This window comes from Bos javanicus, chromosome 20 (genome assembly GCF_032452875.1).
Source record: "Bos javanicus breed banteng chromosome 20, ARS-OSU_banteng_1.0, whole genome shotgun sequence".
Taxonomy (NCBI): Eukaryota; Metazoa; Chordata; class Mammalia; order Artiodactyla; family Bovidae; genus Bos; species Bos javanicus.
Window position 1 is genome coordinate 56745473 of NC_083887.1, and position 27937 is coordinate 56773409.

Sequence of the window (27937 nt, forward strand, 5' to 3'; positions counted from 1 at the left end):
TTGTCATACTGAGTGAAGTAAGTCAGGCAGAAAAAGTCAAGTATCATATATCACTTACATGCAGAATCTTAAAAAAAAAAAATGCGATACAAATGAACTTATTTACAAAATAGAAACAGACTCACAGACTTAGAGAACAAACTTATCCTTACCAAAGGGGCAGGGTGGTGGAGGGAGGGAGAGTTAAGGAGTTTGGGACTGACATGTACACACTGCTATATTTAAAATGGATAATCAACAAGGACCTACTGTATAGCACAGGGAACCCTGCTCAATATTATATAACAACCTAAATGGCAAAAGATTTGAAAAAGGTTACATGTATATATATAATTGAATCACTTTACTGTACATCTGAAACCAACATAACATTGTTAATCAACTATACTCCAGTATAAAAATTAAAAAAAAAAATGGATTTAGTGATGAGTTCATTCTTCTCTCCTAAACTCATGAGGCTGTGGCATCAAGCTGCACTTGACAATTTTCCTCAGCCGAGGAGAAAGCCAGAAACTCAAAACACACACTTCAGGGAAGCACAGGAAGAGGACCTGAGTGCATATCGAATGTAAGTGTTATGAAGGAAATGGATGAATTAAGGAATGAGAGGGCACTCATTACAAAATAATGGCTTAAATTGGATTCACAGATTTTATCTTAAGAAGCCGACTGACGAAATATTTCAAGTTATGCTCACTGCAAGATGCCCTTTACAAAGTCCCACCTTAGCCTCCATTAAAAATGTTACTGCAGAGTCAAGACTCATAATCTTATTCATGACCTTCACCAACGACAGGAATTTATTCACTGCAGAAGGATAAAGTAATCGCAAGAGGGTGAGCCATAGTGTGCAGCTAAATACTGTAAATACCGTCAACTAGAAGAGCTTAGACTAATGGCTTTTGATTCCACAACACAGTTTTGTTTTTATTTTTTTTTTATCTTTTTTTAATTCTTAAAAGAACAAGCCCAGTAATCAAAGTAGATTTAATTAAGGGAAAATATGAGATCCCACTGCGTTTCTTTTTCATATCATTAATTAAGGCAGCCCTGTCTTCCTGATAACAAAAGAGTTCCAGTAATGTCTGCCCTGTATATGTACCACAAGCTCCTCCTTACCTACTGGTTCCACAATTGACACTTCTGGACCAAAAGGGAGATTGCCACTCAAGAATAATGATGCTTCCTGGGAAACAGACAAGTTGGAGATAAGAAAAAAGGGCATGCTGGCAACTGACCTGCAAGCCTAATCAGTTCACAAATGAAACACCAGAAATCTTTTTCAGATTTTGGCTTCCTTCTGTTTCTTTTCTTGAGTTGCATAAATCTCAGTTTGTATATTATAACCAAAGTTTATATTAATTTTGTTAATTCTTATGCTATAAACCAGCTCTGTGAAAAACTAAGATAATAGCTTCCTTTGAAAAAAAAATATGCTCTTGATATAAAGTATTGGTATTAGGAGGGAGGATTGTATTGTTAAAATTTTTTCAAAGACATTGTGCTGTTGAGATTTGTTTAAATTGTATAGTTGATGTACAATATTGTATACGTTTCAGGTGTACGATATAGTGTTTTAAAGGTTATGCTCCATTTATAGTTACTATAAAATATTGGATATATTCCTTGTGCTATACATTACATCTGTATCTTATTTATTTTATACATGATAGTTTTTGCATTTTATTTCCCTACCCCTTCACTGCCCCTAATCACCTTCTCGCTCCCCATTGGCCACTACTTGTTTGTTATCTATATCCGTGAGTCTGGTTCTATTTTGTTATATTCACTATTTTATTGTGTGTTTTATAGTTCACATATAACTGTTATCATACGGTATTTATCTTTCTCTGTCTGACTCATTGCACTTAGCATAATACTCTTTAAGTCCATCCATGTTGTTTCAAATGGCACAATTTCATTCTCTTTTTATGGCTGAGTTAAGATAGGCACAACAAAGGACAGAAGTGGTATGGACCTAACAGAAGCAGAAGATATTAAGAAGAGGTGTCAAGAATACATAGAACTGTACAAAAAAGATCTTCACGACCAGACAATCACCGTGGTGTAAAAATTCACCTAGAGCCAGACATCCTGGAATACAAAGTCAAGTGGGCCTTAGGAAGCATCTCTATGAACAAAGCTAGTGGAGGTGATGGAATTCCAGTTGAGCTATTCCAAGTCCTAAAAGATGATGCTGTGAAAGTGCGGCACTCAATATGCCAGCAAATTTGGAAAACTCAGCAGAGGCCACAGGACTGGAAGAGGTCAGTTTTCATTCCAATCCCAAAGAAAAGAAATGCCAAAAAATGTTCAAACTTCTGCACAGTTGCATTCATCTCGCGTGCTAGTAAAGTAATGCTCAAAATTCTCCAAGCCAGGCTTCAACAGTACGTGAACCGTGAATGTCCAGATGTTCGAGCTGGATTTAGAAAAAGCAGAGGAACCAGAGATCAAATTGCCAACATCCATTGGCTCATCGAAAAAGCAAGAGAGTTCCAGAAAAACATCTGCTTATTCTGTATTGACTATGCCAAAGCCTTGTTGGGTGGATCACAACAACTGTGGAAAATTCTGAAAGACATGGGAATACCAGATCACCTGACCTGCCTCCTGAGAAATCTGTATGCAGATCAAGAAGCAACAGTTAGAACTGGACATGGAACAACAGACTGGTTCCAAATAGGAAAAGGAGTACATCAAGGGTGTATATTGTCATCCTGCTTATTTAACTTATATGCAGAGTACATCATGCAAATGGTGGGCTGGATGAAGCACAAGCTGGAATCAAGATTGCCAGGAGAAATATCAATAACCTCAGATATGCAGATGACATTACCCTTATGGCGGAAAGTAAAGAAGAAACTAAAGAGCCTCTTGATGAAAGTGAAAGAGGGCAGTGAAAAAGTTGGCTTAAAACTCAACATTCAGAAAACTAAGATCATGGCATCCGGTCCTATCACTGCGTGGCAAATAGATGAGGAAACAATGGAAACAGTGAGAAACTATTTTTGGGGCTCCAAAATCGCTGCAGATGGTGAATGCAGCCAGCCATGAAATTAAAAAATGCTTGCTCCTTGGAAGAAAGCTGTGACCCACCTAGACAGCATATTAAAAAGCAGGGACATTATTTTGCCAACAAAGGTCTGAATAGTCAAACCTGTGATTTTTCCTATGGTCATGTATGGATGTGAGAGTTGGATTATAAAGAAAGCTGAGTGCCAAAGAATTGATGCTTTTGAAGTGTGGTGTTGGAGAAGGCTCTTGAGAGTCCCTTGGACAACAAGGAGATCCAACCAGCCCATCCTAAAGGATATCAGTCCTGAATATTCACTGGGAGGACTGAAGTTTAAGTTGAAACTCCAATACTTTGGCCACCTGATGCAAAGAACTGACTCATTGGAAAAGACCCTGATGCTGGGAAAGATTGAGAATGGGAGGAAAAGGGGATGACAGAGGAGGAGGTGGTTGCATGTCATCACTGTCTCAATGGACATGAGTTTGAGTGAGTTGGTGATGGACAGGAAAGCCTGGGGTGCTGCAGTCCATGGGGTCACAAAGAATTGGACATCACTGTGCAAGTGAACTGTACTAATATTCCATTTTATGTGTATATGTATATGGTGGCTTAGATAGTAAAAAATCTGCTTTGTATGTATATATATTCACATCTTCTTTATTCGTGCATCTGTGAATAGACACTTAAGGTGGCAGTCATATATTGGCAATTGTAAATAATGCTTCTATAGACATTGCGGAGCATGTATCTTTTTGAAATAGTGTTTTCATTTTTTTAAAGGTATATACCCAGGAGTGGAATTGCTGGGTCATATGGTAGCTCTGTTGTTAGTTTTTGAGGAAGCTTCCTATGTTTTCTACAGTGGCTGCACAAATTTTTATCACCACCAACTGTGTACCAGGATTCTCTTTTCTCCACATCCTCACCAATGTTTGTCATCTGTGTTCTTTTTGATCATAGCCATTCTGATAGGTATGAGATGCTATCTCACTGTGGTTTTAATTTGTATCTCCCTGATGATTAGTGATGTTGAGCATTTTTTCATGTGCCTATTGGCCATTTGTCTGTCCTCTCTGGGAAAATGTCTATTCAGGTCTTCTGCTCATTTTTTAATCAATTTTTTTTTTCGATGTTTCTTTGTATGAACTGTTTATACCTATTAGATATGAACTCTTTATTGGTCATATCACTTGCAAATATTTTCTTCCATTCAATAGGTTGTGTGTGTTTTTTATTTTTATTTTTTTTTTGTATTTTCAGTGATTTCCTTTGCCATGCAAAACTTTTAAATTTAATAAACAAAGTACCCCTTATTTATTTTTGCTTTTATTTCTTTTGCTTTAGGAGTGGGATCCAAAAAAATATTGCTGAGATTTGTGTCAAAGAGGGTTCTGCCTATATTTTCCTCTAAGAGTTTTATGGTCTCTGGTCTTACATTTAGGTCTTTAATCCATTTTGATTTTATCTTTTTATGTGGTGTGAGAAAATGTTTTAATTCCATTCTTTGTGTGGTAGCTGTCCAGTTTTCCCAGCACCACTTATTAAAGAAACTCTGTTTTCTCCATTGCATAGTCTTGGTTCATTTGTTGTAGATTAACTGACCATAAATACATGAGTGTATTTTTCAAGCTCTCTATTTGCTTCATTGACCTGGGCCAATCCATGCTGTTTTGATTACTGTAGCTTTGTAGTATAGTGTGAAGTCAGGGAGCATGATACCTACAGCTTTGTTCTTTTTTCTCAAGATTGCTTTGGGAATTCAGGGTTTTTTTGTGTGGTTCAATATAAATTTTAAGATTATTTGTTCTGGACTGGCACGATACTGGATGCGTGGGGCTAGTGCACTGGGACGACCCAGAGGGATGGTATGGGGAGGGAGGAGGGAGGAGGGTTCAGGATGGGGAGCACATGTATACCTGTGATGGATTCATTTTGATATTTGGCAAAACTAATACAATTATGTAAAGTTTAAAAATAAAATAAAATAAAAAAAAGATTATTTGTTCTGTTTCTGTGAAAAATGTCATGGGTATTTTGATAAGGATTGTGTTAAATCTGTAGATTTCTTTGGGTAGTATCAACATTTTAACAATATTAATCCTCCAATCCAAAACACATTATATCTTTCCATTTCTTTGTTTCATATTCAGATTCCTTCATCAGTGTTTTATAGTTTTCCTAGTATAGGTCTTTTACTTCTGTGGTTAAGTTTATCCTGGATACGTTATTCTTTTTGGTGAGATTTTAAACATAATTATTTTCTTGCTTTCTCTTTCTGATAGTTCATTATTAGTGTATAGAAAAAGAGTCAATTTCTATATATCAATCTTGTATCCTATACGTTTACTAAATCCATTTATTAGTTTTAATGGATAGAGACTTTAGGGCTTTATATATTAAATATTATGTCATCTGAAAATAGTGGTAGGTTTCATCTTCTCTTCCAGTTTGGATGCCATTTATTCTTTATCTAGTCTGATTGTTGAGGCTAGGACTCCAATACTCTATTATGTAGAAATGAAGAGAGTTGAAATTCTTGTCTTATTCTTTTTTTTTAAATTTTATTTTATTTTAAAACTTTACAAATTGTATTAGTTTTGCCAAATATCAAAATGAATCCGCCACAGGTATACATGTGTTCCCCATCCTGAACCCTCCTCCCTCCTCCCTCCCCATACCATCCCTCTGGGTCGTCCCAGTGCACTAGCCCCAAGCATCCAGTATCGTGCATCGAACCTGGACTGGCAACTCATTTCATACGTGATATTATACATGTTTCAATGCCACTCTCCCAAATCTTCCCACCCTCTCCCTCTGCAACAGAGTCCATAAGACTGTTCTATACATCAGTGTCTCTTTTGCTGTCTTGTACACAGGGTTATTGTTAGCATCTTTCTAAATTCTTATTCTGGATTTTAGAGGAAAGGCTTTCAGTTTTTCACTGTTGAGTATGTTAACTATGAGGTTGTCTTATGACAACATGGTCCCTCTGTACTAACTTTGATGAAAATTTTTATCATGAATGAATGAATGATGAAGTCTACCAAATGTTTTTCTGTGTCTACTGAGATCATGTGCTTTTTTTCCTTCTTTGCATTAGTGTGATATACGACATTAATTGATTTGTAAATATCAAAGTGTCCTTGTATCCCTGTAATAAATCAGTTGATCATGGTGTGTGATCCTTTTTATATGTTGTTTGATTTGGTTTGCTATTGTTATTTCTCCATTTTCATTTCTTTTTTTGTTTATATCTGTCTTCTCTCCTTTCTTCTTGATGAGCCTGACTCATAGATTATCACTTTCAAAAAACCAGCTCTTGGTTTTATTGATCTTCTCTATTTTACTGCAGGGGATCTCTATTTTATTTATTTCCTCTCTGATCTTTATTATTTTTTCCTTCAACTGACTTTGGGCTTTGTTCTTCTTTTTCTAATTCTTTTATACACCAAGTTAGGTTGTATATTTGAGATTTTTCTTGTTTCTTGAGGTAGGCCTTCTAAATGCTTTTTTTAAACCTCTAATGTTTAGTTCAAATAAATGCCTGCATGCTAAGTCGCTTCAGCTGTGTCCAAATCTGTGCAACCCCATAGACTATAGCCTGGCAGGCTCCTCTGTCCATGGGACTCTCCAGGTAAGAATATTGGCTTGGGTTACCATGCCTTCGGGGATCTCCCCAATCCAGGGATCAAAGCCATATCTCCTGCATTGATAGGCAGGTTCTTTACCACTAGCGCCACCTGGGAAGCCCGTAAAAGTGAACACTAACCCCAATGTGATTTGAACACACAATCTTTTGATCTGGAGTCAGATGTGCTACAGTTGTACCACAAGGTTGGCCTCAAATAAATACGTATTTAATATTATATAATTGTATTGTGTTCTAATTGTGCATTCAGATATGAAAATGCTGCTCTTCACCCACAACTGCTGCTGCTGCTGCTAAGTCGCTTCAGTCGTGTCCAACTCTGTGTGACCCCATAGATGGCAGCCCACTAGGCTCCTCCGTCCCTGGGATTCTCCAGACAAGAACACTGGAGTGGGTTGCCATTTCCTTCTCCAATGCATGAAAGTGAAAAGTGAAAGTGAATTCGCTCAGTTGTGTCTGACCCTCAGCGACCCCATGGACTGCAGCCTTCTAGGCTCCTCCGTCCATGGGATTTTCCAGGCAAGAGTACTGGAGTGGGGTGCCATTGCCTTCTCCGGATCACCCACAACTAGTAACCCACATATAAGCAGTGAAAATGCAATGATTTTTTTCTTGGAGTTGTGTGATTTTCTTCTTTATATCTGGTTTCCTTTGAGTCCAGTGACACAATTTAATGATTCATTTGTGCAAAACAGTCTTACAGGTACAGAAACTGAATTATGTGATCTTGATCTCAGTTAGTGTCCTAAACAATAGTCTTTGTCTTGTTCTTGTTTCCTAAAGGAGGCCTTTAAAATTACATGTATTAGAAATTTTCGAAATTAATAAAAACTTACAAATATAATTTGTCTAGACATCTAGGAAGAAAATATCTAGAGATCTAGGAAGAAAACATATTTTCTATGTTATCAATATGTTGCATCAATGGTCCTGGTGGAAAAAAAGTGACAGTTGCTGTTTTTGCCTTTTGGATTAAACATGCCTGGGCGTGCCTTCTCTCAGGGCTCAGCTGGTGAATTTCTGGGAACTCTGACCTCTTTACAGCTAATAGCTAGATGCAGTCCTTTGAACCCTTCTGTTCCAAAGAATGCCACTAAGTGCTTAATAAAATCATCTCCTGTGATGCTCACGGCAATCCTATAAGGTAGGTGTGATTATCCTGTTCTGAAAATGAGGAAACTGAGGCTCTGAAAGGTCAAGCAGATTTCCAAGCTTATGTAGGAAATAGCAGAATTAGGACTCTCATTGAGACTGGACCACATTGGGGCTTGTTCAGTTCAGTTCAATTCAGTCACTCAGTCGTGTCCGACTCTTTGTGAACCCATGGACTGCAGCACGCCAGGCCTCCCTGTCCATCACCAACTGCCATAGCTTACTCAAACTCATGTCCATTGAGTTGGTGATGCCATCCAACCATTTCATCCTCTGTCGTCCCATTCTCCTCCTGCCTTCAATCTTTCGCAGCATCAGGGTCTTTTAAAGAGTGAGTTCTTTGCATCAGGTGGCCAAAGTATTGGAGTTTCAGCGTCAGTCCTTCCAATGAATATTCAGGACTGATTTCCTTTAGGATGGACTGGTTGGATCTCCTTGCTGTTCAAGAGACTCTTAAGAGCCTTCTCCAACACCACAGTTCAAAAGCATCAATTCTTTGGTGCTCAGCTTTCTTTATAGTCCAACTGTCAGATCCATATATGACCACTGGAAAAACCATAGCCTTGACTAGCTGGACCTTTGTTGGCAAAGTAATATCTCTGCTTTTTAATAAGCTGTCTAGGTTGGTCATAACTTTTCTTCCAAGGAGCAAACATCTTTTAATTTCATGGATGCAGGCAGCATCTATAGTGATAAAGTTGTCACTATTTTCATCATTTCCCCACCTATTTGCCATGAAGTGATGGGACTGGATGCCATGATATTAGTTTTCTGAATGTTGAGCTTTAAGCCAACTTTTTCACTCTCCTCTTTCACTTTCATCAAGAGGCTCTTTAGTTCTTCTTCACTTTCTGCCATAAGGGTGGTATCATCTGCATATCTGAGGTTATTGATATTTCTCCCAGCAATCTTGATTCCAGCTTGTGCTTCTTCCAGCCCAGCATTTCTCATGATGTACTCTGCATAGAAGTTAAATAAGCAGGGTGACAATATACAGCCTTGACATACTCCTTTCCCAATTTGGAACCAGTCTGTTGTTCCATGTCCAGTTCTAACTGTTGCTTCTTGATCTGCATACAGATTTCTCAGGAGGCAGGTCAGATGGTCTGGTATTCCCAGGTCTTTCAGAATTTTCCACAGTTTGTTGTGATCCACACAGTCAAAGGCTTTGACATAGTCAATAATGCAGAAATAGATGTTTTTCTAGAACTCTTCTTGCTTTTTCTGTGATCCAACAAATGTTGGCAATTTGATCTCTGGTTCCTCTGCCTTTTCTAAATCCACCTTGAACATCTGGAAGTTCACACTTCACACTGAGGCTTGTGATATTAACTATCATCAATGCCAGGCAGGAGACACAGGTATGTGGTCATAAACACACATACTCATGTATACATGTGTGTGTTGACTGAAGAAAAAAAATACAACATACAAGTTGTAAATTTTTATTTGGAAACCTTCAGTTCAGTTCAGTCACTCAGTTGTGTCTGACTCTACAACCCTACATACTACAGCACGCCAGGCTTCCTTACTGAGGATTATAGCCTGGGAGCCAGCCACTCAACTCTGAGGAACAGTTCCAAAAAGGTAAGGGAGAAGCCAGGATATATAGGAATTTTTGCTGAAAAAAGAAACCTGTAGTCAAACACCAAAAGATTACTGCTAATCACACAAAAAATGATTATCGTGCTTTTCCATGTATAGGAAAGTGCAAGAGTCTGGACTCATTGAAATGATTTCACAGATATGCATCTCAACTATCCAGGGCCAGTGTCCAGAGTACAGAACATTTCCTGTTTTTCTTCGTTCTGAATGCCCCTCAGGGCACACCGCTGGGTACCGCTGCCAGGGCTGGTGGCTTGCTGGTGGGCAGCATTCGTAGTTTACTGGAATGGCTGGCAATGTTCCTTTTCCATAGGCATGCACGCGCACAGAAACACACACACAGACGCCGCACACACTACACAAGTGCTGTCTGCACAGAGCTCTGCTCCCGCAGCTGCAGGAGCAACTCAGACCAGAGCATACCCTTCTCGTGCCCCTCAGCTACCTGGAGAGACACTGGCAGTGTTTTCCGTTGCCTGCTCTCTCCGGCCACTGCAGCTCGAATCTCTCAGTTTGCAGACCTCCTCCTCTGCCCCAGGTCGCTAAGCCTTCTGGAAATGAATGGAACTGATCCTCTCTGCTCCCCCTTTTCTCCAGAGCTCGTCCTTCCTGGGGATGGTTCTGCCACCAGCAGGGCCCCTTTCTCTTCCCTGACAGATGTTAAGACAGGACCTTCCAAGTTCCATGCCCATCACTGGAGCCCTGTACCTTCCCTCCTCTCCATCTCTTAGCCAGAGATTTAGGCTTTATTTCTTTAGCAGGAGCACATTTAATATTGTAGCTATTTAATAATTTATTAATTACTTGGGAGCACAGGAGGCCTTATTTCACTGTCTGCAAAGCACGCTTAGTTTCAGTCATTCATTCTTCCTGCTTCCAACTATAAAACTTTTGTCAGAGAAGTTTTTTGAAGAATAGAATTTTATTTAATAGGGATATAACCTCCTAAAAGGACTTCCCTGGTGGCTCAGCTGGTAAAGAACCCTCCTGCCAATGCAGGAGATGCAAGAGATGCAGGTTCAAGCCCTGAGTTGGGAAGATCCCCTAGAGAAGGAAATGACAACCCGCTCAAGTATCCTTACCTAGAAAATCCCATGGACAGAGGAGCCTGGTGGTCTATAGTCCATGGGTTGCAAAGAGTCAGACATGATGCACGCACACATACAGCCTTCTAAAAAGCAATAATATGGTAATCTAATTTCTAAAAAAAAAAAAAACAATAGTGCTTCCTTCAAGCCCTTCTCTTTTCTCTAAACTGCTTACTTTTTTCACTCTAAGCATTTCTTGGGGAAGGGAAAGCTCTGGAAAAGTTGCCTTCACATCTCCTCTTAGATAAATCCTGTTCATAAATGAAGTGGCTTAAAAGCTAGGTCAGCTGTCATGTGAATAATTTAATATTCATCCCTTCTGTAATGTGCATTATTTTGGAACATTTCTCAGGATAGACAGAGATTTCCTAAGAAGTAGAGGAGCAGCTTAGTGAACACCTGACCTGTAAGCAGGTCCCTGGCCAGTGTTGAGGATCCTCCCTGAGTTGCCTCTGACATTGTGGGTCGTGGGGCAGGGGGTTTCTACAACTATCATGAGTTATGGGCTGGATCCGTGGGCTAGACGAGGAAGAGTTAAGAGTGACTAGTACATTAGCCCATAGGAGTGAGAAGATGGCCAAAGTTGAGACAGGAGAGGTTTCAGGGTAAGTTCAGAGGCGTCACAGCAGAGTGGCTGGACCAACATCAATGGTCACGTTCATGTCCCAGCAGCCAGCTTGGTGGCCTTGACTAGCAGTTTACTTCTCTGCTGGGACCTCTCTTTTCTCTTCCTTAAAACGAAGGGCCTCTGAGCAGCTTTCTGCCTCCTTCCACATGTGTTTCTACGAGGACGGGTTCTTGGTTGTGCATGTTCAGATCTGAAACAGGTTGATCTCTGTGCTCAGTAGACATGGTTTTCATCTGCACCCATCATTTCTCTATAAACCAGATTATCTTTGTTTTTCTCTTATCTGAAGAGCTCCCCTCTCTCCAGGACCACAGGATTATTTAGTTTCTAGGGTAGGTTCCCTCTCTGATGTGCCTAATCCAGAAGCTGTTTGGTATCAGAATGTTAGAATTACCCTAAAGTTGTTGAGTAACTTTCTTCTAGTTCCTAATCAAAAACCATAAAAGGCTAATTTGGGTTTCTTCAGTTTATGGAGACTCTGTGCAGGATGATAATACAGCATTATGGATGCTTTAGTGACCTTGGCTGTGGCCTTGGATGGGGGTAAGTCAGTCTGTCTTTCAATCTATCCATTCATTCATCATCCATTTGTCTACCTATCACACATCCATCCACCCATCTATCCTTCCCCTCTCTCTCCCTCCCTCTGTCCCTCCCTCCCTTCCTTCCTCTGTCCTTTCCTGCCTCCCTCTTCCTTGTTTCCATAACTCCCACCCTTCCTTCCTTCTTTCCATCCCTCCCTCTGTATCTGGAGTTATAAAGAAATCTTTCCTTTAGCAACATACTTTTCCTTCCTTTATCAATGCTTCACTGAATCATCTGTCATTCATTTCAAAAATTAGCATGCTGGGTTAATAGATGCCTGTAGCTTATTTCATGCAGAATCACAAGGAATTGGAATTTTTTTTTTTTAATTAGCACATTAGTCACCGTCTGATATTGTCCTCCCCGCACTGTTTCTCATGCATTTTCCAGCTGAGTCACCATGTAATGCAGTTGGCTGGCTGATGAGATGACCCCTGACACATTTGGACATCACCGCTCTTAGGTTTCTCAGGAAACTACATTGAATTATCTTGAAAAGAATCAGGCTTTTCCCCTCTCATTTTCTTTCTTTCTTTTTTTTTTTTTTTAAGATAAGCATACTTTAAGTTCAGAAGAGAGTACAGCTAAAATACCCACGATCTACACACAGTGTCTATTTTGGTCTTAAGTGTGATAGACTAGTTTCTCGACCTTGGCACTATTGACATTTTGGGACTGATAATTTTGTGGGGCTGACTTGTACACTGTACGATGTAAGCAGCTTCCCTGGCTTTTACTTCGTAAATGCCAGGGGCACCATTTCCAGTGATGATAACCAAAAATGTCTCCAAATTCTGTCAAATGTCCCCAGGGGAGAAGGTGGGCAAAAATCATCCTTGGTTGAGAACTAGACCAGAAAGTTACAGTGACTTTGGGGTCCTTTCATGCTGTCAAAACAAATCACTCACATAAAGAGATAAAGCAGAACTAAGTCTCCTTCACTGACTCAGTGTGGGTTCTGATGATGTGCCAGGCACAGTGCCAAGTGACAAGGATTCAGTCAGACATTGATAAGGTTTTGTCCCTGCCTGCACAGAGCTCCCAGCGAAGTCAGGGAAGCAGACGTGTAAACCGATCATCATGTATTGATGGGACTTAATAGGGAGAAAGTTAGTCATATTGCTGGATGTTCTGTGTCTATCAGATTGTGTACCAACATCACTTCTCAAACGATTCTTCTGGGGTCCTGCGAATACAGCCTGCCTTTAAATCAGGCACCCCAGAAGCATCCCTTGTTCTTTCCTTCACCTTGGAGCCTTGCTCAGGTTGTTCCTCCTGAAAGATCTTATGTCAGACTTTTACATCTCCAGATTTCCCCTGTCACTCACAGGCAGGCCAGGGAGCCATTCTGGATCGCTTTAATTTGCATTGATGTCTGCCCACCTAATTCCCATTATGAAACTCACAGTCTCTTCTGCACAGTTGATGGCTAAATTGCATGCTGTATTGCTTGATTCCCCTGTTTCTCATGCATTGGTCTCATCCCTCAAGTAGATTATGGGCTATTTGAGGTGAAGCTCAGTATTATACTCAAATGTTTGCATTAACGGCCTAAGAAGTCACTATTTGACTGCTGTTGGCTTGCAACTAAGTGTGAGAATTGAACTCAAATCTATTATAAAAGACAAGTAAAAGAGGGAGGAGGGTTCAGGATGGGGAGCACATGTATACCTGTGATGGATTCATTCTGATATTTGGCAAAACTAATACAATTATGTAAAGTTTAAAAATAAAATTTAAAAAATAAAAAAAAATTAAAATTAAAAAAAAAAAAGAAATGAAAGCAAAACCTGTAGCCAAAGAGAGAGAGGTGCTTGGTCTTCTGCCTGGTACGTTCTTTTCTGCCTAATGAACCTCTGCTGATGCGTCAAAACCCCTGAGCACATTACCTTCCTCGTTATGCTTTTGTGGCTCCAGATGTGAAGCGCGTCTCTGCTCTGCACTTTGAGAGTGCTGTGTGCACAGATGTGGTTGCTGAGGAATCCCCTGGGGTGAGCCGCTGCCTGGGTCTCTAGAACCCAACTAAGGAAGAAGTGCTAGGTGTGAAGATGTCCGTACACGTTATTCTGAGACAACTATGTCAGATGTCATTTTACAGTGAAGAACACTGAGGTCCTTAGGAGAAGAGTAACTCACATGGTAGAACAGCCAATTCCAGTTCTCTTTTTGAACCAGTCCCCCTATAGCCAAGGAAAGCCACTGTGTAAAGACTGCATCAGTTACACAGAAGAGGTGGTTTTGATTCATGATCTGGTCCTTAATGATCAGGGGTATTGTTCTGACCCCCAGGAGAGTATACGGTGTTCAGTCTTCTCAATGAAAATAACCAATAAACCATCTATGGTAAGAATAGAAAAGAGCTTTATCTGAGATAAGTTGAGGACTGTATCTCAGGAGAGACCCTCTCATCTAACTCCAAGGAACTGCTCCAGAGAAGCACGGTTTTCCTGCTTGTCAGAACAAAGAGCATGAAACAAGTCAGGGATACATTCCTGGAAGGTTTCAAGAAAAACAGCTCAGGATGTCCACAGCCAGTCAGTATGGCTCTGGCACCTGGGAAGACAGTCTTATCATCAAGGGAGGGCCACCACTGGCACCTCAGGAAGGGACGCACTTAATCCTTATTTTTAGCATGGACATTCTCTGCTCCTCGGTGCACCATTTTCTTTAATAATTAAAGCAGGTGTGCAACGTGTGTGTGATGGGCCACAAACAGGATGTTTTAGTTAGCGTAAAATTCATGTCAACTCAAGTATAAGCCGAACGACTTCCCTGTACCTCAGGATGTGAACGTTACTTTCATCAGTCTGCATGAACTGAGTGTTTCAAATGAGAAGGTAGTTGCTTTCCATGCAAATCCTGTTCCAAAAGCAATGCTGAAAAAAGTAACAGCCCATTGAGAGTTTTAGTAAGTTCCATTAACAAAGGTAGCTTTCAATTCGTGGAGAGAACAAGTAAATACGATTGTGACCACCTACTAATTACTTAGAGATGCCCTGGGGAGTGTGCGTTCAAACATTGTGCTAATACATGCATGCTCAGTCGCTCAGTCATGACCTTCATGGACTGCAACCTGCAACCAAGCTGGTTCCTCTGTCCATGGGATTTTCCAGGCAAGGATACTGGAGTGGGTTGCCATTGCCTATTCCAGGGGATCTTCCCAATCCAGGTATCAAATTTAAATCTCTTGGGTCTCCTGCATTGGCAGGTGGGTTCTTACTGCTGCGCCACCTGGGAAGCCCATTCAAACATCATTAGTACCAAATATTGAGAAGAGTATTGAAACAAAAGTGCTTTATATGCAGGCATACACTTTTAATTCCTATGGGATAAAATCTAGTTATTGAGATTAACTATATTAGACAGTTGACACTTGAGGCAAATTTCCCTGATTTGAAATAATGGATAGCACTTGCTTTTGTTGCAAGAAAGAATTAACACAGAGAGGGAAAGGGCAGTATAAGGTCTTGAACACTGAAGAGCTGAAGTGTATTTTTATTTGAACACTTGGAACGTTAAATCTGGATCAACATGCCTTTGACAAGTATGGACATCTACAACAATCAAAACAGTTGAACAAGAGATTACCTTGAGGGATGAGATATGGATGGTTCAGAAAGAATTAGACAAATAAAATGCAGGAGTAAATATGCATTTTCTTAAGTGAGATACAGAATCTTTGGTATCTTCATGTAGACTCCATACCCTACATTTGCTAAAAAAAAAAATACTAGCTTGTGGCCCTAGTGGTAAAGAACCTGCCTGCCAGTGCAGGAAATATAAAGTGATGTGGGTTCAATCCCTGGGTCAGGAAGATCCCCTGGAGGAGGGCATGGCAGCCCACTCCAGTATTCTTGCCTGGAGAATCCCATGGACAGAGGAGCCTGGAGGGCTACTACAGTCCATAGGGTCGCAAAGAGTCAGACACGACTGAAGTGACCTAGCACGAATTACTTCAAAAAGCTGTTGCTCCTGTTAATACCAAGTCACTTGAGAGATTTTTCTCAGTGAGGTGAAACCTTACATCTAACGATACTCATCTTTTATGAAAAATCTTCACACTTTCTGCTCCTTTGATCTGCCATCTTCCTGTGACTCTGGAGACAGCTGGATAGGTTCAGCCTCCATTTACAAGTCAGATCTCAGACTTGGGATCTGAATAGAGGACAGCTTTGGTTAGAAGGGTTTTTCTGGGCAGATATTTTGGAAAGGCTCATCTGACATATGGAGTTAGTGTCCATGTCTCTGGCCATTCACAGACACTCCTGTTCAGCTTCCCTCCCTACTCCATGTCCGTGGGCTCTGCTAGTCCTGCTTCTTACTTAGTGATGAAGCTTTCTCTTTGTTCCTCTCAACCTGGAGTTGAATTTTCAAACTTGCTAGGCTTATCTGATCACTCTGGCCCAGCCCTGAATTTTTGATCCCTTTGCTGTTCCACATGGCCTCAGGCCAGTTTAACATTTTTTTTCCTGATTCATCCAAGACTATTCTCCTGGAGTTAAAGTCAAAGGGCAGCCTTGCCTCAGTTCAGTTCAGTTCAGTTGCTCAGTCGTGTCCGACTCTTTGCGAACCTATGGACTGCAGCATGCCAGGCCTCCCTGTCCATCACCAACTCCTGGAGTTCACCCAAACTCATGTCCATTGCGACAGTGATGCCATCCAACCATCTCATCCTCTGTCGTCCCCTTCTCCTACTGCCTTCAATCTTTCCCAGCATCAGGGTCTTTTCAAATGAGAGTTCTTCACATCTGGTGGCCAAAGTATTGGAGTTTCAGCTTCAGCATCAGTCCTTCCAATGAATATTCAGGACTGATTTCCTTTAGGATTGACTGGTTGGATCTCCTTGTAGTCCAAGGGACTCTCAAGAGTCTTCTCCAATACCACAGTTCAAAAGCATCAATTCTTTGGCGCTCAGCTTTCTTTATAGTCCAACTCTCACATCCATACATGACTACTGGAAAAACCATAACTTGGCCTATTCATGTGTAAATTCCATGTGACCCCAGTTGTCATGAGGAAACCTGGGATGACTCTCAACACTGGAGGGAAATCTTCTTAGGGTCCACCTTCTCTCAGAGGTTTCCTTCCTGGGAGAAGAATATTTCTCTCCTACTTCATAATCCAAGAACCCAGGCACATAGTTCTGGACACTCATCCCAGGAAGTGTGCACGTTTTGAGGTACAGGGAATGCTAAAACATCTTGTTTGTGGTCCATTAAACACATTTTGTGCTGGCTTCCCTGGTGGCTCAGTGGTAAAGAATCGACCTCCAGTGCAGTGGAGTTGGGTTCAGTCCCTGATCCCGGAAGACCCCCTGGAGAAGGAAAGAGCAACCACTCTAATATTTCTTGCCTGGAAAAATGCCATGGACAGAGGAGCATGGCGGGCTAGTCTTAATGTGTCTGATAGAACTTAGCAACTGAACAACAACAAAACATACATTTTACAACTGCTTTAATTATTAAAGAAAAGGGTACAAAGACCAGAAGTAGTGAATGTCACTCATGCTGCATTATTATATTTATATATTGATGGATTTGATTTGCTAATATCTTATAGAGGATTTTTTTTTTTCCATCTATGCTCATAAGGAGTATGGTCTGAAAGGTTTTTTTTTTTTTTCTTGTAATGTTTTTGTCAGGTTTTGGTACCTGGTTGATGCTGACCTCATAAAATGAGTTGGGAAATATTCTGTCCTCCTTTATTTTCTGAAAGAATATGTGTAAAATTGACATTTTATTTTCTAAATGTTTGATAAACTTCTCCAGTCAAACTATCTGGTCCTGGAGATGTTTGTTCATTTGTTTGTGGAAGGCTTTGGATTAAAACTTCAATGTATTTTATATAGCATTATTCTATTTCTATACATTCTATTTCATCTTGAGTCAGTTTTGGTAAGTTTATTTTTTTCAGAGAATTTGTCTATTTCATATTTGTAATTGAATCCATTGGCATAAAGTCGTCTACAGTGTTGTTCTAGTGTTCTTTTCCTCTGTAACATCAGTCATCACATCTCCTCTTTCATTTCTTGGTTTTATCGATTTTATTAACATTTAAGAGAAGCAGTTTTGTGTTCCCCTAATTATTTTTCCTAGGTCATTTGGATTTCACCTTTCTCACACAAAGCAAATTTCTCTTGCATGACTTTTATCTCAGGTCTGACACATTTATGAAAATGCTTTTCTCACAGAGAAGACTCATATTAAGCCATGAAATCATTTTTAATATGCAACCTATAAATGAGAGTCTTCAAAGAATAGGCATATAATTAACTGAATGTTTTATCCACCCGTCAAATTGATTACACATTGAGATGTTTTCTGCCAGCGTTTCAAATTCCAACTTTAGTGGTTCAATTTAAACACCATCTAAAGATGATTGAAAATGGGTTTTCGCTGAATTCATTTTTCTGTAGAGGACCCTTCTTGAGAACAGGTGTTTTCTCCTGTGACACTGGTAAGTAATACCACCTGTCACACTGCATGCTATAAACCACTGTTCTGCAAATCTATTAGCTGTGATTCATATCTGACCTGCCTTGTAAAAACAAAGATGAAGCCGTGCTTCAGACTGAATGACTTAATGCACACTGAAACAATCTACTTTCTCTGAGTTTAGCCTCAGTCCCTCTGAGCACGTGTTATTTTCAGGGAGGAAATTGGTTCTAAATTGAGAGGCTGCATTAACTCTTTCAGACAACAGAATGACAGGAACACATCTTTCTAAACAGCTTCCTGGAGGCCTGATGGAGTGCACACCTTTCTCTGGTTCTCATCTTACTGGATGAGATTTTTACAAGGAGGGGACTCGATCTCATCATGGCTTGGGCACCCATCATTTCTTTAAAGAAAATTCCTGGCTTTTTATTCCATCCTTTTTTGTCTGAAGACAGTAATACACCTGTGATTGTATTGTTGTTCAGTCGCTCAGTCGTGTCCGACTCTTTGTGACCCCATGGACTGCAGCATGCCAGGCTCCCCTGACTTTCACCATATCCCAGAGCTTGTTCAAACTCATGTCCATTGAGTCAGTGATGCCATCCAACCATCTCATCCTCTGTCAACCCCTTCTCTTTCTGCCTTCAGTCTTTCCCAGCATCAGGGTCTTTTCCAATGAGTCAGCTCTTCTCATCAGGTAGCCAAAGTATTAGAGCTTCAGCATCAGTCCTTCCAATGAATATTCAGAATTGATTTCCTTTAAGATTAACTAGTTTGATATCCTTGTAGTCCAAGGGACTCTCAAGAGTTTTCTCCAACACCACAGTTCAAAAGCATCAATTCTTTGGCACTGAACTTTCTTTATGGTCCAACTCTCACATCTGTACATGACTACTGGAAAAACCATAGCTTTGACTAATAAGGACCTTTGTCAGCAAAATAATGTCCCTTCTCTTTAATATGCTTTCTAGGTTGGTCATAGCTTTTCTTCCAAGGAGCAAGCGTCTTTTAATTTCATGGCTGCAGTATGATTTCATTGGTAATGGCAACAGTTAGTGCCATGGTTTCAGAGCAGTCTATAAAAATTATTGGGGTACTTGTCGAGTTTCCCATGAAGGGGATGCCAAACCAATACGGACCCTCACACAACATTGTACCCCGTTTGGGGCCACACACACTTGTCTGTGTCTTTCCGGCACTGATGGGCCTTACTTGGTACATCTCCGAACAGTCATACATAAAGAGAATATTAAAAAGTTTCCAGTATGAGTTTATTTAATTCTTTCCAAACTTTGTTAAAAATTAAAGAAATATAATTCCACTAGCATGTCATCATTATGTTAATATTCATTTATGTGTATGTATATGTGCTTAGTCCCTCAGTCGTGTGGCCCACCAGGCAAGAATCCTGGTGTGGGTTGCCATTTCCTTCTCCAGGGGAATCTTCCTGACCCAGGAGTTGAACTTGGGTTTCGTACTGCAGGTGGATTCTTTGCCATCTGAGCTACAAGGAAAGCGCAATATTCATTGAACAAACTGCAGCTTTCATACTGAAGAAGTATGTGAGGATCCCGTTTGAAAAGCTATTGGTCAGGTTTAGCTGGTATTCTGCTGAGCTGCTTTTTGCATTTGTTGACCTTTTTCATCCCTAGAGTTACCTTTAGATAGATATAGCTATGTCCTCTTTGGTTTTGCTTTTAGATGAAGGATGTGTCAGTTTAAACAGACAGAAGATGTGAAAAGCAGACACTATGCAGAGGAAGACACTTAAGAAAGAAGTCAGGCTTTGGAAACAAATCTGAGTTTAAATTCTCACTTCTTTACTCACTGGTGGCTTCTCCAGAACTGAACTTTATCCTGTCGGCAGTGATGGAATAGATGTGGAGAGAATGTTAATCTGGCAATCAGATAGGTGATGAAAACTAAAGTCAGGTATGGTGTATTTAAAGCATTGACTAAGTGTTTTCTGCTCTTTGGTGAACACAACGGGAGATGAGACGCAGCTTCTGCTATCATGTCATGCAATGTGTGGATGATAGGATTCCAAGACAACATGGGAGTCCAGTGAAAGAAATCCATGCTAATCAGAGCTATACAGAGTGGCTTGTGGGGTCCATAAGGAGGAATTCTGCTTAGAAGAGAAGGGGCAGGAGGGGGCTGCCTTTTAAGAGGAGTTGGCATTACAGCAAGTTATGGATAGATGAGAGATTTCATCAAGTGAGAATGTGCTCAAAAGCAGAGACGGGACCGAAGTAAAAGGTACACAGCCTTTGAGAGAATACAGAGAATCAGATGAAGCTGAATTGAGGAGTATGCCTCTCTCGCCTCTCTCCCTCCCTTCCTCCTTTCATCCCTCCTTCCCTACCTTCCTTCTTTCCTTCTTCCTCTTTCTTTCCTTCTTCCCTGTCTTCCTTGTAATATTCTTCCATCCCTTTCTTCCATCCTTCCTGCAACAGTTATGTGCCAGGCACTGGGAATATGTGCTGAAAAAAATATTTAGCCCCCTTAATGGAGCTTAGAGTCCAGCCCAGTGGGGGCAGGTTTTCTTTCATTAGGAATATAGATTTGAGTGTTTAAATAGAGGATCAGCAAGTGACTCACAGCTGGCTATGCAGCTAGAAAGCTGTCATAGTAGACCAGAAAAGACAGTCTTGAAGCTTTTATCAAAAAACTGCCATGGCACTGAAATGATGGGGTATAGGAGAAAGACATGGCAACCCACTCCAGCATTCTTGCCTAGAGAATCCCGTGGACAGAGGAGCCTGGTGGGCTGCTGTCCATGAGGTCGCACAGAGTCGGACACGACTGAAGCAACTTAGCATGAATACATGCAATTAACTGTTATCAGAGCTCAATGAAATTATTACACATAATAGTAACAGGGTTAAGAGCATGACCTAGAGGCCAGACTATCTGGGTTTATATCTCAACTCCAGTCCTTACAAGGTGTTTTAATTTGGAGCAATTGTTAAGCCTCTCTCTACCTGTTTCCTTATCTGTAAAATGGGGATTGTAATAGTACCTCCCTCCTAAGGTAGCCAGGGAAATTAGATGAGTTAATATGTACAACTTCTTAGAAAAATGCCTGGCACATATTAGTCCTGGATAAATACAGGCCATGAATATTACATTACTTCTTCTTGTACACTAAATTAGAATGAACTTCCCAATGAGGAACCAATTGGTCCCAATTTTTGTAGAAACAATAGGTTCAATAGTTGTGTAGAGGTGAACAGCTTTTCAGAAATATAAGAGTCATACATATTCACATATTATAGACTGAAAGAAAATAACAGCAATTATTGGCTTTAAACCAATCTGATTATTGTTACTTTCCTTTCCAAACTTGGGAAGACATTTAAGTGAAAAAAAAAATATATATATATATATGTACATACTTATGTATGAAGTTTTAGAGGAGAAAAAAGTGTGCTCAGCAGTTGACAAATTTTGTTCAAGATTCAGAAGTGCCTTACAAACTGCAGTCCAGGCCTTCAGTATTATTGTGGTAGAGAGAGAAGCCCCAAGACACTCATCTACTGTTTTTATTGTCCAAGCTAATGGTCCATTAACACAGTTCCTTTAGGCTGAGCCTGGTAGAAAATGAGTGTCTTCCAGGCGTGTTTCCTTGTGGTGGGAAGTAGTATTTTTCCTAGGGGAAGAATGTGAAAAATCCCACTTTTTGTACATAGTGGTAAAAATAAGAGAGCGGTATACAGTGGGTGAAGAAATTATCAAGATGGTGTCAGTGCTCAAAGGGCAATCTCTAAGTTCATAATTGGTTTCATAAATTTTATTCAGTAACGGTTTGTCCTCATTAGCTTCAGTGAAATAGTACTAATTTTAAGGTTCATCAGCATGTGAAGAATATACATGCACTTTCAGACACACTTGCACGCACATTTGCACTATTAGCGAAGTAACAGAAAACCAAAATTGCAGGGAGTTCATTACAGATTTTGAACAGTTTGTCCTTCTTTAAAAGTAAATTTCAAAAATCTCAAAGTACTTCTTATATCCACCACAAAAAAATCATTTCTATGATAGTAAATAATTGAGCCTCCAGGTGTATTGTAATCAAGAGTTGTTCTTTTTTATCCTAGCTTCCTGATATAATTTTAAATGCATTGATTGCAAACAGCCAGGCATTTGAATTTAAACCATTTTAAATTTGGTAACACCAAACAAGTGTGAGGCATCAATATTTCCTTTTTTTCTTGTTGGGTTGACTTACAATGTTGTGTTAGTTTCATTTGTACAGTAAAGTGATTCAGTTATACATATGCATATATCTGTCTTTTCAGACTCTCTTTGCTTATAGTTCATTGCAAAATATTGAGTACACTTCTCTGTGTTATACAGTAGGCCCTTGCTGGTTATCTATTTTAAGTATAATAGTGTGTATATTTTAATCCCAACCTCTTAATTTATCCCTTCCCTCCCCCACCCTTCCCCTTTGGTAACCATAAATTTGTTTTCTATGATTGTGGGCCTATTTCTATTTTGTATAAATTCATTTGTATCAGGGTTTTTTTTTCTTAAGATTCCAAATATAAGTGATACCATATGCTTCTTATTTCTAGTAAGTCTGTCTTGTTGTTCATTTGCCTTTCTCGTCAAGGAATGGCTGAGCCTCATGTTTGGGAAGCCTGCCGCCTGAGCATGGCCTCCCTGTCCTGGCAGTCAGCTGACTCTGAAACCCAGAGTCACCAGCTTCCTTGTCCCAGGACACACCACAGCACCATAAGACCATCCCCACCAGTTCTCCCAAATCCAAGTGCCTACGAGGGTGTCTGTGGCCACCATGCAGTTACTCAATTGTCATGCAGGCAGCCTGGATCAACTAATTAATTAATAAGCTTAACTGGAGTGAAATATAATTAATTATACAATATTGAGCTGTTCAAATTTAATGCCAGTGAAATTACATAATGAATCTGGCAAAAGGAAAATAGATATCAGTATATAAAGTGCATTCCTGGTGAACCTTCTTCACACACTTTTGACTTTCTGACTCCTGTGATGCAGGCGTATATATTTTGAAACTTGTAGCCCATCCTGTGAAAATCAAACACACATACATACACACACAAATTGGACATCTTTGCCTCATGGGTTTAAAATGATGCTTTGTTTTCATCTGTGTGATGTGATTAATAAATTGATAAAGACTAACATAGTGTATACAGACCTGTTAGCATCCATCTAAGTTGGAGATTAGTTGGAAGCAGTTTTCTATGTTGCTTACCATGTTGTTGTATTTAATGCAGACTTTAATGGGCATCAAAACTAAACAAGACCACAGACACTGACACTTCACACTTGGCTGGCAACACCAAATTTTAAATGGTTTAAAATTCAAATGCCTAGTCATTTGAAATTAATGTGCTTAATGTTATGTCAGGAAGATAGTGAAAAAAAATAAAGCTTCAGATACATGCTCAAAATATAATACTGATTTATTTGTAATGATATAATAATGTGATGATATTGACTAGTTCAGTTATTATTCATGCAAATTTATAAAAATAAGGACCACTTTTCAGTAAATTAATCTTCATATTAAAATGATTAAAAATGTCTTCACTATAGAATCCACAAACTTTGTCATTTGGTTCTGGTTTTTTTTGTTTTTTTGTTTTTTCTTTTTTTAAAGAGAAGCCAGTAAGTGACTTGAGAGAATGAAGTATTTTGAATTCATTTTGATATTTAATCTTTAACAAATGTAGCCTTATGTGTCTTAAGAATATGCAAGGTTCAAATCATGCTTAAAATCATTATATGTAACTTATTTGTGGTGAGAGACCGAGGCATTGAGGAAGAGAGGGAAGTTATGAGTAGTGATAGACTTCTTTCTGGGGATTCACATATTCACACTCCAGGTAAGTAAAGAGTTTAAGGAGGTTGTCAGATTCACCCAATGGATTCTGACTGTTGAAGCTCATTTGTTTTTTAAAGGTTATTTAAACTGTTTAGCAATTCTTCTGACAAGCCATATGTTGTAACAGCTACAACTCTCACACACAAGGAGACTGTGAGGGTTGTTTTGAGTTTCATTGCTTGACTTACTGGCAGACCATAATAGCGATTCTAGTTGTGTTTCTGTCTCAGTGATGAAAAGTGAGAACATGATTAATTAATTCTCTCAAGTTGGTAACACCCTTGAAAGATTTTTCATCATTTGTACAATAAATCCTCTCAAATGTTGATACTTTGGACACCAAATTATTGTCTCCATTGAATGGTGGTCCCTTATACAGTTTGTGAGTTTCAAAGATACTCCTTCAAGTACAAATTCTAAATCTTGACAAGAATGGCTTCATGGATTGCTCATTAGTTAATAAATAGCCAGTAATATCTGAGCATATGAAATGTAGCAATAACAGATAACACACAGTTTTATAGTTTCCTTATAATTATTTCAGTGTGTTAAATTACTTTTTCACAGATGTTCTTATATAGCTTCTTTATTTACTTTTTACATTTTTTCACAAAAGGAGATACTTCCCTTTTTTGCAGTAGCCAGATGTATTAATAGCAAAATAAGTTTCCAGGCAGAGGAGTCCTCATCATGTGTCTTCAGAGTGCATTTAATTTCATGCATGTGTGAAAGATGACAATGTGATTCCTCAGTACTAAATATTCCTCAGCCATTTGCACTCAGTATGGTTATCCGGAATAAAACTAGATTAAATTTGCAGAGTGGTGAATTATGGAAAATAATGAAGTTGAGGCAATTCATTAATCTTTATCTACTGGTCTATTTTTTATACACTGAATGAAATGGGAAAAAAAAAATTCATTTGGGGACCGATCAAATTGAAAAGGGTCTAATGTGAAGAGAAACATGGGGCTAAAAATGTTTTTTTTTTTTCTTTTTAAATTATCCACAGCACTTTTTCTTACATGCCTCTGTTTTTCTTTTAGTGGCAAAGCATTTCTATAACACTGGTTGAGAAAGTTCAGATGATCGCTGTAATTCTAGGATCCCTGTTCTTAATAGCGAGTGTGACCTGGCTCCTCTGGTCAGCCTTCAGCCCCTATGCAGTGTGGCAGAGGAAGGACATCCTTTTTCAGATCTGCTATGGAATGTATGGTTTTATGGATCTAGTGTGCATAGGTAAGACCATGACGTTCAACGCTAACAAACTGTCAGTAATCCGTTTCTTCCAGCTCTTTCGTTTCCATCAGTCGGGTCTAACCTAGAATGTGGCGGTTCACATGATCTTGGTTCTCTAGCTCATTAACTGCCTGGGGCACCACAATCCACCACTTTTCTCAAAAAGCGTAGCATCTCTGTTCTCAAGTAATCTGAAAAAAAAAAATGAACAGGATAATGCCCCTTTAAAGTGGTTTATTTTGCATCATAAATAAGGAGGAGTTGAAGAAATTATTTGGGGATGGGCGATGGAAGGATAGTCATTTAATTTCTAAGAATGAACAGCAACTAAATCCCCCTCACGAAGCTGGGAAGGTATTGACTAATGTCAACGGCCATAGTGTGCGTCCGGGGAGAACACGGATACCTGGAGGTCTTACGTCGTGGCCTGGCAACCTCAGACTCCCTGCCCAGGACATAAAGGGCTCCTTGTAAGGGTAAGGACTCGGGGACAGTTTTCCTTGCCATTCTGTGCCGCTTAGTTTCACTTATTACATTTAGTGGTTCAGAAGAGGAAAAGGATGGGATGCTTTAGCCAAAATAGATGCTACAGAAAGGGTTCTTTACATGTTTCACTGGCCCAATCTCATTTCCCTTGTACCATGGAAAACAGAAGCCGATTCAGGCAGCATCTACTTGTGTATGAGATGCCACAGGCATTGCGATGGTGACCAGTTGGCACCGGGGGACAGGCATGGAGAGCAACCGTACCTTACCCAGGAGAGCCCCTGCTCAGATGTGGCTGGCAACTTACAGGATGTAAAACGAGCCCAGGGAGGAAAGTATGGTCCGAGGACCACCCTTGGCCGCAGCAGCCTCTGCAGCGTCTTATAAAGAAATGCACGTTCTCAAGACCCGCCCCAGACCTGCCAAATCCAACACTTCAGGGTACACCCTCTCCAGCCACCATCTGTGTTCACAAGCTCACTGACGGGCAGATAATGTGAGAGCCACTGACTTCAGGGAATGGACTCGACCTCCCATCGAGTGCCTTGGTTTCTAACCCTGGCCTCTGCTCGGACAGGTCAACCTTGTCTCTCTCTATTTCTTTTTTTTTTTCCTCACCTATAAAAATGGGAATAAGCCTCCATAGCACACAGACTTAAATAAAGGAAAAGACTATTATAAAATAATTATGTTTGTAACTGGGAGTTGTAGATTAAGTGTGTTTGAAAAAGACACAAACACTGAAAGACTTGAAATCACTTAGAGTAATGCCTCTACTCACAAAAGCCTTTCAATTAGCAGCAATTTCAATATTCTCAGTCAGTTTTTCTAAGAGAACTTCGTACATTTAAAAACTATGATCAGCTGGAATTTCACCTCTTTTTCTTTTTTTTGCCATTGTTACTAACACAAGACTAGTAAGAAAGAAAAGTATAAAATTTCAAGTCAAGAAGGAAATAATGGAGGGAGATGTCATGAAAAATATGTAAACTGAGCAGATGTGGCCTGAATAATTGGGCTAATCATGTATATGAACAATTTGCATTAAATGTGATAATACATATGTAGGCATTTGGAAATTCCAACTCTATTCAAATAAATCTCTGGGGTATGGCTCTAAATTGAGATGGATTACAGAATTGTTCTACAAATCCCTCAACAAATTCAGAAATAGTGTTTTCTATCTTTCAATATAAAAGTTATAAAATGTGGTATTCCATTGATATTTAGAGGAGAGATGAAAAATGAAAGAACCATTGGGCTCCCAATCTGACCTGAAGGGAAACAGTTGACTTTATTACAGCACTGAAAGGGCCAGGCCTTTCTTGCTTAGGAAATCATCTTCTTGAATTTCATAGCTTGCATTTAGTACTGAGTTATTATATCTTAAATTTTGATTGCTGATGCCAGTCTTTTAATCCAGATTATTAGGATTCTGGTTTTAAGAGCACATACATAGGAACTAATGATCTTTTTGACAACATAAGACGCATTTGGGCCTCCCTTTTGAAATGTGGGTGTTTGCCCATTTTATAAAGTTAAGTTTCTTAGGGAAAAAAAACCAGTGGACATTTTCTGGAGAAGCTTTGGAGAGTGAGTTTTTATCTAGGTTTTAAATATTGACAGTGCTTTTCATTGTCTTTTGGCTCATCGAATCAAAATCCCATCACTCAATGACTTATTTGTATATTTTAAAAAATATTAAAGAATTCAGATTGAACAACAGTATTTATTTCACTTTGCAATGTCATTAGTTAGCCTTTTTCGACCCAGAAGTGAACTGAGAGTCGCTCAGTGGTGTCTGACTCTTTGCCACCCTATGGACTGTAGCCCGTCAGGCCCCTCTGTCCATGGAATTTTCCAGGCCAAAATACTGGAATGGGTTGCCATTTCCTTCTCCATTTTGGACCCAGAGAAAAGCTTATTTTTCCCCCAAGAAATTGGAAACCTATTAGATTTAGAAAGCAAATACATGTAGGCTACCAACAGCCAGCTGGATCGTGGCAGGTAATTATTCCTGCTAACATTTCAAATTAATTAAAATGTCAGCTAACTAAATGTAGACAGTAACAAAGTAGCTTACATTGATTATACCTCAAATACCCATGACTGCAAGACCAGAGTGGAGTGAAAAGCGTTCATCTTTGTGTCCAGCTTGTTCAGTCCAA

At 39.6% G+C, this 27937-nt stretch overlaps 1 protein-coding gene across 1 annotated transcript in view; it reads left to right on the forward strand.

The window, feature by feature from the left end:
• Positions 1 to 27937, forward strand: part of MARCHF11 (membrane associated ring-CH-type finger 11) — a 116551-nt gene that overhangs the window by 65834 nt on the left and 22780 nt on the right. The window contains exon 3 of the mRNA XM_061393848.1: positions 25091 to 25283. Within this exon, the coding sequence (XP_061249832.1) occupies positions 25091 to 25283 (193 nt within the window). The remainder of the gene's footprint in view (positions 1 to 25090; positions 25284 to 27937) is intronic.